The sequence below is a fragment of the Stegodyphus dumicola genome, chromosome 4, assembly GCF_044657685.1.
Source record: "Stegodyphus dumicola isolate Sdum_Otavi_A_Nest chromosome 4, ASM4465768v1".
In the NCBI taxonomy this organism is placed as follows: domain Eukaryota; kingdom Metazoa; phylum Arthropoda; class Arachnida; order Araneae; family Eresidae; genus Stegodyphus; species Stegodyphus dumicola.
The window spans coordinates 6,880,943-6,895,399 of record NC_140771.1 but is presented as its reverse complement, the minus strand read 5'-3'; the positions used below and the strand labels follow the sequence as shown (position 1 = coordinate 6,895,399).

The window sequence follows — 14,457 nt, the reverse complement described above, 5'->3', positions numbered from 1 at the left end:
CTGGCCCAATCTCCCTCTCGACTAACGAGACTTCACTGATTGAGTTGTCCAGATCAAATGACTATGACATTACAAAAAGCAACAACTCTCTTTTAGAAGCAACCCAATCCCCTTTAACACGAATGGTCTCACCCCCACCCAACAACATCAGGCCGATGCTCTTCTGAGAGCCTCCCACAACAAACAACACCATAAATTTGTCCTAATTCCCCCTCTTCTCCGCCCCCTCCTTCCTTACTGTATTTCTTCGAATGTTTCGCACTTGCTGCGTCAAAATAGTTGGAGATTTTATTTGACCTTCACACTTCGTTCCAATGAAACACGCAGAAGTATGAAAACTGAGTTCGCAAAAAAGAGATTTTCCTGATTTGTAGTTCGTAAATAAGAGCGCAAAATTACATTACATCTATGGGAGTGTATTCGGGACCATTCGCTAGTTCGTCAAATCGAGAGTGTTCGTAAAAAAGAGGTTCGTAAAAACGAACGTCTACTGTATTAAGGAAAAAATTGTCATTGTGTATTAAATACATGATAAAAAATTGCAAAATGTCAAATACATGTATTTGATTGCGGCACACCTATAGCCTACTCATGGCACACCGGTTTCGGAGCACTGGAATAGAATACAATAATAATAGAATAGAATAATGGTAGAATAGAATACAATAATAATAGAATAGAATAATGGTAGAATAGAGTACAATAATAATAGAATAGAATAATGATAGAATAGAATACAATAATAATAGAATAGAATAAGGGTAGAATAGAATACAACAATAATAGAATAGAATAATGATAGAATAGAATACAATAATAACAGAATAGAATAATGATACGAATAGAATACAATAATAATAGAATAAGAAGTTTCTGTTGAATTAATAAATTCATGTTGAGAAATCAGTACAGTGGTATTTTGATGTACTACATCATTAGATCCTTGAAAGTATACCAAACGAACTCTCCAATAAAAAATAGAGGACAAATAATTAACCTGTTATTATAAAAAAATCCTTTTGTTATTTTCATAACACTGTTTAATACTAAAATACAAATGCAGTGGGTTAAATATAATTGCACATAAATGAAGGCGTACACATGATACTGTGCACAAATGTTTTTCTGCTATCTAGATCAAAAGCAATTTTTTAACGTGGTCTTTAACGTCTGATATCTCTACTCTTTGTTTGGTAATCGATTTTACCCCCTTCGCAACGTTAGTCTATTTAATAGTTTCTTTGTTTTTCACAAGCGTAGACAGCAGGTATATTGACGCTCATAGAAAATCGTAGCAATGCTTTGAAAGAGTCAAACAAATGTCATGGAGACTCGATGAAATTTGTCAATGGACTCGATGAGTCATGGAGTTCTTTGAGTGTACTAAACATATGAACTCACGAAATACAGCATACCAAACAAACATTTTTGAGTCTTTTAAATTCTGAAATAAATTATTCAATTATTTAACAGAAATTTTAACATTCTTTGATGTTTTATTTCTCCTCGGTCAAAATATTCTCATGGCCATTCAAACGTCGAAAAGAATAATGAAGATTTCTCGATAATCTTGATGGCAACGCTACGATAAAACAATGCTATTTGGATCACATCCGTCTGAATTAATTTACATATTGACAATTGGCAATGTTCTTTTTCTGTCAATGCTCTCATTGCGACTAAGATCATCAAGAGATTTCAAGGACAGACGTGAGCAGAGTTTAAAGTGATGTCCCGACTATTGTTCTATAAGTAAGTAAGTTTTTATTTTACCTGCTAGAAGTTGTAGTAGGCCTGTAGCGATGATGTTGCTGTGAGATCTCCTCCAGCAGCCGACCAGGCCTGGAAATGCTGATAACGTGGAGAATAGGAAGGATACGATGAACAGAGCTACCACCGATCTCGCCATATCTGAAGAGAGAAAATGAGAATTCCATTCTTTTTTCACTGCAGTTTTATTGCAACTTAAACAATCTAGTGCAGTTTTCAGTACATAAAAGAAAAAAGCATTATTAATATACATTGTCTTGTGCCATCGTTTTGAATAATTTTAGCACTGGTTTATTGAAAAAGGTCTCTTAAAATTACATTTCGGTTTATATTTTCGAGTTTGCTTGAGTAAGCATCTTAGTTAATTAGTTCTTTCTAAAATACTTCCTTATGAAATGAAGAAGCTGGTATGAAACGAAATCTTCCTTCAAAGTATTATGAATCCATTCGAATATGCCTCTTGTGTAAAGAACTTAAATATGTTGTAGGGATTTATATTTATTTTAAGTAACCAGTTTAATTTATGTTCTTTCCTATAAGCCTTCATTTCCCTAAGGTAGAGGTCATGAAGTAATGCATGTTCTACCTCAATGAAAAAAGGTTTAAATACCGAGTTCTAAAAAGGAAAGTTAGAGAGTTCGGCAATCGTCGTCACCTCTGTAGGTTGAGCTTCTATTTCTGCTATTATTTCTGGTTAATTTCTGGTTATACGCTGTTTTAAAAAACAGGAATTATTTGAGCCCTGTAGAATAATTTTTACTATTGTTAATATCTTCGAATTTTTAGTTTAGTTCTTGTGATTTGAGTTACCGCTCGAGCAAGGCGTAGTGTGTTAGCGTCAAGTCAACACAGATTTGACTTTTAAAGAGTTTAACAAAGGGTTTCTTTTAACCCTTCTGTGTAGTTCTTACATGCACTTACTACACGTACAGTTGTCACTTAGAAGACAGACAAGTGGTTCTTACAATGTAATGTAACATAAGAATGTGCTGCAACCTTCTTGGCTGATAATAATCGGCCTCATGATTAACGGAGCACACCCAACAAAGACAAACAATAAACAACAAAGACGTTATTTTTCAAATTTTTCGCGTATTAAAATGTTAACTTTCTTTAACTCATCTTTTTTTAAAAAAAAAAGCATTTTTAAACTAATTAGGGCTTTCGGAAAGTGTTCCTTCATTAAAAATTGCACAATGCATAAATAAAAAAAAATATCATTCTACTTACGAAGTCTCATCCATCTTTGATCTGTAAAAGTATCAGAAATGCCATTGTCATTGATATAATAATCAATGTTTAGGCACTGCGTCTGTACTGGTGACATGTAGGTTCGAACTGTGAAAAAAAAAAAATTATTAGCATTTTTTCACATAAATATGCTTTTTATATTACAAAAATGTATCTTATACACCTTAAATTCAATTCTTAAATTATTGCGATGGGACTCTACTACACCTGTACTACAATGACGAAACTCTGGTGTTCCCTGCGCATCTTCCGGATATGTTTCTGTTTCTTTCTGCAAACAATACGCTAAAGCTGTTTACGTGACATGGACTTTTCACCAAGCATTTTTGAATAGAAGACTATTACGTGATATAAATGTAACTTGATAATAAGTGTCGTTAAATTTTATAATAGTTGTAGCTTTGTTGTGTTTAAGTAAGCTTTATTCATTGAAGTCTAATAATATTAACATTTCAACGTATAAAGTTTCCTTCCAGGCCGCCCAAATGGTGTAGTAGTTATGGCAGCCTGACTGCGATACCGAAGGGGCCGGGTTCGAATCCCGGAGAAGGCATGGATGCAGTTGTCTGCCTCTTCAGAGGAAGCAAAGATCGCCCACCTAGTAAGTGCCTCCATAATAAAGATACCACCACATCTGGCCTTTGGAGTGGTCAATGCCGACATAAGCAAGTGCCCGCCATTGGGGGCGAAAACAATTTTCCTTCCAAAGTCTTGAAATGGAGCAGAAAGGCAAAAATAAATAAAATGGTAAGGGATCGAAAAATAATATATTTTTGTCAACACAACTTATTGCGTATGCATTCATATTATTTGTTTGTAAACAAAATGCATTAACAGCTCTCTATGAACGAACTCCATTATTATAGCCTTTATTATATGCTTAGATTCACTTCCGTTTGTATTGCGCAAATGTATTTTCAAAAGTAATTTTCATTTTATCGTTTTGTTTGTAATCAGATTTATGGTGTATTTCATTGCGAAATGAGTTGTTTTTGAAAAAAGAACAACAGAGCATCTAAACACTACATTCTCTCACGAACTGTGCATGGAAACGTGTTATGGTAAACATTTGAAATTGATCTGATTGTTGTTGCTTTTTTTTATTAACCCTACCATTTTGGTGAACTAACTATCAAAGTCGTTATTTTAATAATCTGGTGTTTCCCAAAGCAATTTAGTCTTCCGCGAAAACTTTACAAAACAATTATTACTGAATAGAGGTGACCTTGTTGAAGAATAATTAGTAGAGTAAATAACACAGTTCCATTCACATAATTATATGATTTAGAATTCTCTGATAATGGCGCATTAGAATATGCCATTATCATGTATGAAGTGACGCCATATCATTATCGTATATGAAGTGAAGTGACATCATTATATGAAGTGAAAAGAAGAATGCTTCTTCAGATAAACGTCAAGAGAATTTTTCTGCTTAGAATGTAAGCAATAACATGGGTCACGCATTCGGTTTCTCAATACTTCGTTTAGTTAATTGGTTATAAATATATAAATATAAAATTTAGATTTACATTTACATTTCAATATTGATGAGCTACAAGACATCTAAATTTATAAAGGTCAACAATGGGACACGTTTAAAGAAAACATAGTAAGTATTTTCTTTAATTAAGACTTATTTTTACTTAATAACGGATCGAAAACATTTGTATTATTAAATTGAGAAAACATTTTCCTTAGAATTCCTTTCCTTTCTTTTCCTTCGAACTCACAACGGCCGAGCGGTAAAATTCGCTGAATACTGGTAGTTTCGACCTGGGTTCGGTTCCAGCCGAACGGACCAACAGCATGAGCGTTTTCGTGGTTTTCCTCATGTGTAATGCTATATGAGCCAGTTCCCTTAGAACGTCCTCCACGAAGGCATCCATCCCCTCAAGCAGATAGTCCTAGTGTACTTGGACGTAATCTTAATAAATCAAACCATACCTCTTTTTCTCTTTTGTTAGTTATGTACTTGTTTGTCAATTTGTATACCTGTTTGTTTTTCCGTCTATCTCCTCATCTATCTCTTTAATCTTGTATCAATTTGCAAACACATTGCAAAAACCCGATATTTAAGTGAAAATGCAGTAAAAGACGTGAAACCTACGTAAAGAAAAACCTGTGAACAAAAATGGCTATATAATATTTAATTTTTAATTTCTCTTTTAATCGTTGTATGTTATAATACTATAATTAAGTAGTTGTTTTTAGCTCACTTATTCAGAAATCATTAGATTAAATGATAAGCAGATAATTAGGTAAGAATATACACAAATATATTAACAGATAAGCATTTATAATACTGAATATTTCCTATAATTAAGCTTCATTTATTTCAAGTATTGTAGAATATCTCCTTTAACGAAAGATAATAGGACTTCCAGCATCTAGCAAAAGGTGTGAAAAGAATTAAAAATAGCAATCTATGCACAACATAGAAACGATTATTCATTTTTGATGTCTGGAGTTATAATTTTAAGTCAGATTCCACAGCCCTGTCTCGTGTCATTCTTTACCCACTTTACCGTCCTACAAAAAACTGCTTGTCATACTCAAGGATGTTGAATAGCTTCTCCCTACTCAGTAAAAAAAAAAAAAAAAAAAAAAAAAATCTTTTGTGTTCCCTAATCTTTTATCTGAAAATAAACAAAGACAATCGCCTCAAGGTAAGCTTTCAAATGAGCAGTCGTTCCCATTGGAATGCCAGCTGAAAATCTCCTGTTTTCATTTACGTTAAGCGATGAGTCCGTCTCAAGGGTTACGATCCAAGTCCCATTTAACAACGATGAGCATATCTAATTGCTGACACCTGATGAGACTATTCTAGTTTATAGAAATGTTTTAAGTAAATTCTCATTTAATCTGCCTAATATTTGAACTATATCTCTGCAAAATAATTTTGTGCCTCTAGGTAATTACTAGGTGAAAATAATAATAATAATAATAATTAGATTCTTATCGGAAAGGATTTGGTAACCTTTCATGTGGGCAGTTTTATTATTTTGTTGCGTGCGTACGGGTTCTTAATAGACTAAATGTACACAGAACCGATGATAGCTTGTTAAAATTTATTTGTATTAAAAGAAACACTTTAAAGTTCTGGAACTTTCGACAAAAGTACACGCACCGCTCTTCACATTATCACAAAAAACAATCAGTAATTAGGCTTCAAACTACTAAGAACGTTAAACTCAACGCAGTGCAAAGCGCTTCTAAAGAGAGAAACTCACACGGAGATATCTCTGTACTCCAGACTCACGCCTGAACAGCAAATGCAAACTGATGCTCTCCTCGGTCTTATGTAGTTTTCCTCCGACCACCGAGAGATCTCTAGTACCTTCCACTTCTCGAAATTACTGGATTACCAGATACGGTTACAGTTATTTAAGATCACTTCTACGAACGCGTTACAAAAATCAGCGTTATATTCACAAAATTTTCACAGGACTAGTTTCGATGGTTTTACCGAACCATCATCTTCAGCTGCAAAACCGCAAATGAACAAGATAGGAAATAATGATTAGATAAGATAAGGAAGCCTGGACAAGAATAAGCAAGTGGCGCCATCTGTTGGCGAAACCAGAACTAAAACATAATTTCTCTAAAAGCCGAAGGCAAATTTGGCCTTAAAATTTCGCGTCAAAGAACATGAGGCATATGTTAGAAAAAAGGAAACACAGAAGTCTTCTGTTGCTCAACATTGTTGGTCCGAAAATCACACTTTCAATTTTTCTGCTGCCAAAATTATTCAAAAAACATCTTCCATTGGAGAACTGAATTTTCTAGAGGCATTTCACATTCATAAAAATCTTTCTGTTCTAGTTAACGATCCTAATTCCAATCCAAATTTGCCTTCGGCTTTTACAGAAATTATGTTTTAGTTCTGGTTTCGCCAACAGATGGCGCCACTTGCTTATTCTTGTCCAGGCTTCCTTATCTTATCTAATCATTATTTCCTATCTTGTTCATTTGCGGTTTTGCAGCTGAAGATGATGGTTCGGTAAAACCATCGAAACTAGTCCTGTGAAAATTTTGTGAATATAACGCTGATTTTTGTTGTTTGACTTCTGAATTAGTATTTGTTCGGCGTGTTATTGTGTCTTAATACGAATTGTAGTTTGAGTTCAACTATTGGCTGCCTGTGTGTTTGCTTATTTTATATTGTTTTTTACGTGATGTCGTACTAACCCCTTATTTATTTGTTAGTTTTATTTCCTTCTGTTATGTGCCGTCTTACTGGTTTTTTATAGCTTTGTAAGCTTAGTTTACTATTGTAATTTTTATGTTTATTTAGATTCTTTTTTTTTTCCTTAGTCCAAAGGGGCTTTGTCCATGAAGGACTATTGTTTTCGCTTTGCGATTTTGCGTTGAAAACTTTAAATGTCCGTTTCACTTTTCAAACTGTTGCCACCAAATGTTAGAGTCCTGCATTATATTTGTCGAAATTAAATAATGAAAAATCTGCATAAATGTATGTATGTTTCTCGCATTGTGATCAAACAACGCTACCTAGAGCCATCCAATTTTGAGTAAAGTAATCCTCCTACGAATATGGGCTTGTTTAAGATCAAATTTGAAATTTGGAATTTGTTTTATGATCGGTTTCATATTTTGTAAAACTTTAACGAATTTTCAATTAACAAACTCAACGATTTGAAAACGAGCCATGGCAACATTCTACGGAGTAAAACCTTTTATCTCCAGCGCGCGGCACTGTGTATCAGAAATTCTACAGATACGCTCATCTAAAAATTATTTTGCGACATTGATGTTGAACTGAATTTGCTACTCAGGCTGGGGATCCTGGCTTCTCGAAAGCGTTATGTTATTTGTGTCTTTTTTTTTTTTTTTTTTCCACAGCCGGGTCTCTGAAAGCCGCCATTTGTCGCGTGATGTGTACGCAGCCCTTTGGGTCATAAGACGAGCTTCTCTCGTCAGGCGGGCCGGACTGCGTCCTAAATTAACAAATAAATTAACGGTTACAGTTATATATATAATTACAGCTAATCAATTACAATACCATTACAGTTATACAAAGACCGGACCAAAATGTCGCCGAATGCTCGGCAAGTTTGGCGACTTTTGGTGATTTCTCGCCAAATTTGGTAACAAAAATTAGTTGCCAAACCCATCGTTAGCTTGGCGATATCTCTCCAATTTAGCGAGATGGCTACTTACTCAGTGTTAAACAGACTTGCACTTGTATCCTTATTTTTCAGGCAAAGTTTTGCTTCTTCAGATTCTCAAGTTATATTATACAAAAAATACTACAATTTTAAACATAACTAAACTCAAATTACTTACATATATATATATACAAAAATTCGTTATAATATTGTTGCGAAATGTCCAGGCGCGGTAAGATAGCTTCACCGCAAAGCAGTTTTAGGGTTGTCAGAAAGTGGCAAAAAAGGCAAAATTGCCACATTTGGCGAGAAATCGCCCATTTGGTGACAAAATTGGCGATATATTATAGACGGATGGAGAACCTTCTGGAACGAATTCTTACTAGTTTAGCCCAGAATGTTCTCGAACGCAATCCAAAAGCTATATAAACTCTGCTGCTATGCGGAGAGTCAGTTAGTCAATTAATGAGAGTCCATCGAGTTGATAACCAGTCAGTGAGTGCCGAGTGGGTCGTCGAGTGCATCGAAAGAGTCTCTCAGCGTATCGCGGTTAGTGCATCATCGAGAGAGTGTTTTCAGCTCCGGGAACGACTGAACAGAGGAGTCGGGAGCTGTACTCTAGTGTATCGTCGAGTGCATCGCGAGTTTTAACGTGGAAAGTCTCGAGAGTACGTGCAGTTCCGAGAATGACCGAGCAGAGTCGGGAGCTGTACTCCGGTGCTTTGCAGTGAAGCTGTCTCCACCGTTATAGCCTGATAACCTGGAAGCTCTGTCGCTGATTGTGTCAGCGTGTTTATAATAGTTCTTCGACGACTGTAAAAACGTGTTTTGGAGCTGTCTTGAATAATACTGGCCAATATAGTGTGTTTCGATACTTCATCAAGTATCGCCGTTATTCACTCCAAATGTACGAACCACTTACGAACGTGAAAAGAAGAAAAATAACGCAACAATATAAAATAATTTTGCATCAACATTATAATCGATATGAGGATGCTAAATAAGTAAGGATTGAATACTGTATATGTTAGTGTTCGTACATCGTATAATTCCTTTCTCTTTTTCAGCACCTCGAAGGAGTTTGTTAAGAGTACATTGGCCCTGAAATGGGGAAACGGGAGTCACTGATTACTACATTCAGTATGAAGTGGGAATAATATTTGTTCTCCACTGGAAACGAAAGCTGGATTTAAATTTTAATTTTTATTAAAGTAATTAATCACATACATCTAATAACAAAATTGTTAAAGGGCTCCATTGGATATGCCACTTTTAGAGGTAAGATACAGGATGGAACTCCTCCAGAATTTCTAAATATCTACCAGCAGGTGGCACTCATCACTTAGTCATTGGCTGGTAGCGAAGCATAACTTTCAAGAAAAGTTAAACTCGTAAAAAGAGTCAACAGATACATTTACGGAAGCAGTGTTGCATATTCTGCATACATTTACTTGCTGTGGAAGCTTTTAATCTACTGAATTTTAATACTCTTTATTTTAGATTACATATTCATTAACTTAGCCATTAAGGATACCATCAAAGATGATATTGTTTCAATTGACTGAATGTTGCCATATTAAAAATAAATTTTGTAAAATTTGCTATGTATATTTTTGAAATCACACAAGCAGCTGCTGTTCTCCTAAACTCTGGCTTATATTACAAAAGAATATTTTAATTGTTCAGAAATTGTATCGGCTTCGCTTGCTCTTTTTTCGAGGCCATTTAAAATTAGGCCTTCCATTAATTTACTAACCTGCTTTTAAATTTTCTTTTTATTTAAACAGCGCAAAAAGATGAAACCGTACAATTCATGTTTAGCAAGCTTTTAAATTAATTTATTATATGAATAGGTAAGGCGTATTTATTGCCATATATATTAAAAAGCATATTTAAAGTTAATAAGCATTTGCATACATTCGCATTCATTTATTTGGACATTAATTTTAATTTCAGTGTCTAACATTTACCTAACTTGTTACACTCACACATTCTTTACACTTTCACATTTATTTAATGTAATTTAATTTCATGTCATTATCCATCAACATGTCGTTTGCTCATTCCTAAGTCATAATAACAAATTTCAAATAATCTAATAAACGCAACAAAGAATTTAATAAATGTAAAAACCGAAACTTTAAAACAACCAATACTCCAATCCAAAAGATTTCCTTAAAGAAATTAAAATAACATAACAGAAGAGTATTTATCGACTTTTCTGTTATGTTATTTCTAATTTCTTTAAGGAATTTTTTTGGATTGTGGTATTGATTGTTTAGTTTGCATTTTAAAATTTGTTGTGAATGAAAATGATTTTAAGTTAAAGTTTTATTATTTCACTACCTGTATACTTCTTAATTGTATTAACATTTAACCCTCTAGGTATCCGAAAATCATACACTCACTACATAGGACTAGTATGCATAAAAACTAAAGATGATCTTGTCTAATAAAAGCTCATCCCTGTAGTTCTTAAATCTACAAAAACTAAGGAATAAACTAAAAACCTAAAAATTTTAGGATGATCCCTAAACTAAGGAAAAAAACTAAAATCTACAAAAACTGCGGATAATCTTGTCTAATAAAGCTCATCCCTGTAGTTCTTAAATCTGAAGGATTTATTAGTTTTAGAATTACCATGTATAGTTATTGGATTTATTTCGGAGAAGGAAATATGAAAAATCAGCAACGCTCTTTCCGGAATGCGGACAACAGTCCTTTTGATTCCTACCAGGGCATATTTTCAATTACAGCACGAATGCACGTGGAAAGGAACGAGAAAATCCCTCGCGTTATATCCCACTTAAAAGGCAGCTGGAAAGAGGGCCACGTTGCCAAATCCAGATGGTGACAAATATACAGAGTTGTGAGGTTTATCTATTTATTTTTAACTAATAGCTAATTTTTAAGTTGCAAGCCTTTCCTATCACTCATTTTTCACCCACGTTTTTCATGCTGTTTCATGTAAATGAGCTTTCGAGCGTTTATTCAAATTTAAGGAGAAGGAAGTACTATTTAAGCGAAGGTTACGCAAGTTATTTTTAGAGCGTGTCTCCCTAGTCCAGGCCATCTTGTGCCGTGATTATTAGCTGGCGTTAAGTGCTTCTAGCCATTCGGCTTGTTTCGCCGGTTTCTACAAACCAGAGCCTTTCCTGCGCGTTGAATTATTCTGTGAGCCGTTAGGCTAATCTACCACATTTGAATTAGTTCAACATTATGTATTTCTGTTAAGCCAGAATTGCTTCGCTTGTGTAAACCCAAGATGGGTTATTGTTAATTCTTGTGTTAAAATAAAAGGTATATTTACACTCTTCTTCTGACTTCGTCTGTCTGCAGTTTAAGACAAGAGGCTTATTCCTCTGCAGTCTTTCTACGATGCACCAGTTTATGTTGCCAAAGAAGGTGAGACTCTAACAGAGTTATTAGGATTTTACCGGAGCAGAGAACAGAAAAAATAATGAGCAGCTTCGCCGAGATTCGAACTCAGGATTTCCCGATTGTTAACCATACCCTCCTTCCCAATAACACTACGAAGGCCCATGTTAAACACGGAGAAAATTCCTTAGAACCGTAGTTATCACAGTAGAAAGGAATGACTCATGGAGTCATTAATTGATCGAATTTCCTATTCGCGGTTTCACCTTAATACCTACGTGTGCATGACTTCATGTTTGAGACATGCCGAATGTTGCATTTTTATTTAGTTACAATTTTCCATTCATGTTAATTTATGTACATTTCTTCTTTCTAATGTACATGACTTGGTATTAACGCATTTTACATAGACCCTGTTTTAAAATATTCTCATTTTGCGTTTTAATTGTTAAATGCTGTTTTTTTTTTTTTTTTTTTTTACATTTTGTGTGTTAGCTTTATTTATTAAATATCATGCTCTTCGCGCTTAAACCACGATATTCAATTCAAGAGCAATATCGCAAAATAATTTTAAATTAAGCCTATCTCTAGAATTTCCGATACACAGTCTCGCGCGCTGGAGATAAAAATGTTTTTTCTGTACAGAATTGCCATTCCTCGCATTGAAGTCCTTGAGTTTTTTAATCAAAAATTCGTTAAAGTTTTACAAAATATGAAATCGATACTAAAACAAATTCTAAATTTCAAATTTGTTCTTTCCACATGCCCATATTGGCAGTAAGATAACGTCCTTCAAAATAGGATGCCCTAGGTACCGTTGTTTTATCCCAATGCGAAAAACATGCATACATTTATGCAGAATCTTCATTATTTAATTTCTTCGAATATATAACAGGGAGATAATATTGGGTGGCAACAGTTTGTAAAGTGAAACGGACATTCAGAGCGATTCGACGCAAAATCGTTCTTTGGACTAAAAAAAAAAGATATTGTGTCTAAGTATACAGAGTTCAATATTACTAGCTCCAGACACACTGCATTTTTTCCCCTCATCTTTATTTATTTGTTTAAGAATGTCACGACATGAGAAAACTGTGAACAAAATTCTTTCCTCTCAACGTAGCAAAATATCTGTTATGCTTCCATGCCGACTACCTTGATGGGGATATTGTGCATCCTTCCGAAGGCCATTTAGTGGCGATAAGCACGCGCGCTGTGAACCTTCCAAGAAGGTCAAGGGCACCGTCACAATTTAGCTCGCGCTTGGTTGCGCACGCGTCCGCCTTCTTGCAAACGCATTTTTCTCTCTAACATACACTTTATTCCCCTCCCCCCCCCGCACAGTGGACAGACAAATGTTGGGTACATAAGCGATAAGCTGCATTTTTTGGAAAGGAATCATGGTCCTATGAAAGATTTGTGACAGGATATTCCTTGAGCATTTAATGGAAATTTTACACAATTTCATAAAATTGCGTGACCGAAGATTTTTAGTACACAAATAAATTTTATTATAAAAAATCTCTTTGATGGTCTTCCAAAACTCTTTCCTTTTTGACATTCACGTTTATTGCAGATACCAAAATTGTTCTACCTACATCTATAGCCATTTCCTGATAATTTTTGTTCAGTTATACCTGTTAGTTCGCTGTTACTTTAATTAGCTGTGATTAATAATTAGTTTTATTAGTAATTTATTTGCTTTTAATTTAAATAAATTTAAAAAGTGCGTAGTGTAAAACTGTGTAGGTATTTTAAAAAGTTTTTTCAAAGAGGTCAAGTATCTCTTCACCGGTTTGTGGTCAATCCATAATTCTAGTTTAAAAATTAATAATATAAAGTAAGTTTTCAGATTCCGACGATTTTGGTAAAGTGACATCTTTTAGTATAAACAAACAAAATTTTAATTTTTATACGGCCATTTTCAAAATATTCAAATAATTTTTGAAGTATTCAAAAATTCAAATTTCAATCAAAAATATTCAAATAAATTTTTAAACTGTTCAGCATTCTACTGAAAATTTTTTCGCTGAAATAAAAATAGCATTGCCAATAATTAAATACATTGTTCCCAATTCCAAAAATTCCTGGGAAGCCATTTCGACTACTTCCATTTTTGCACGATTTTAACCCTTTCCGGCACGCTACCTTTTAAAGTCGTAGTTTTTATTTAAAAAAAAAAAAAAGTAGGCAGTCTAATTAGGCCTAGAGGAGTACACAAATAAAATTTTATGAAGATAGCACTTATCGTTTTATTTCTGTGGGTGTGCCCAAAGTGGCACACTGATTGAATAGAGCTTCGAAAAGAGTGTTAAAACGAGCATTGTTGTCAATGAACTGACCGATGAGATGCGGAGAAACAAGGAATACAGACTCTCAGTTGTCCTAGATGATCGGTGATCCCGGTCTGGGCACACCTAGGGTTCGCCGTTTGATTTTAGGCACGATTTCAAGGTGAAAATTTTAAAACTAATGCAGAATAAGGAGATTAGCATACAGCCAAAACCATAACATAGAAATTTCTTTTCAAACAATTCTTTTTACACCCTAAAAAAATCTGGAAGACTTCTTTGAAAAATGAGAGTCTTAAAAAACTAAACATGGCTAAAATATATGGACTGGTTTTGTTGAGCTGCCATCTACTATAAATAAAGAAGGTTAAGAGTAACCTGTAGTAACCTATAAATCCTTTTTTATTCAATTTTTCTGTGCGTACAGAAGGAAATTTTTAAGTGTGTCCAGGCCGGACACACTGTGCCGCAAAGGGTTAATCAGCCGAAATACTCATTAAAAACTCTGAAAGCGTTCATTTTCGCACTCATTTTACCGAGTGGCAACAGTCTCGCGCGTTGGAGATAAAAAAAAATGCTTTATTTCGAAACATGTTGCCACTGCTCGCTTTCAAATCGTAGAGTTTGTTAATCAAAAA

The 14,457-nt window shown here is 34.4% G+C and overlaps 1 protein-coding gene across 2 annotated transcripts in view; it reads right to left on the bottom strand.

Annotated features, from left to right (window-relative positions):
* The window catches only part of LOC118189793 (claudin domain-containing protein 1-like), a 101,714-nt gene that overhangs the window by 22,718 nt on the left and 64,539 nt on the right, over positions 1-14,457 (bottom strand). For both annotated transcript variants that reach the window (XM_085814503.1, XM_085814504.1), the window contains exons 2-3: positions 3,001-3,108; positions 1,774-1,911 (exon numbers count right to left, since the gene is read on the bottom strand). In XM_085814503.1, coding sequence (XP_085670629.1) covers positions 1,774-1,911; positions 3,001-3,108 — 246 coding nt within the window. The remainder of the gene's footprint in view (positions 1-1,773; positions 1,912-3,000; positions 3,109-14,457) is intronic.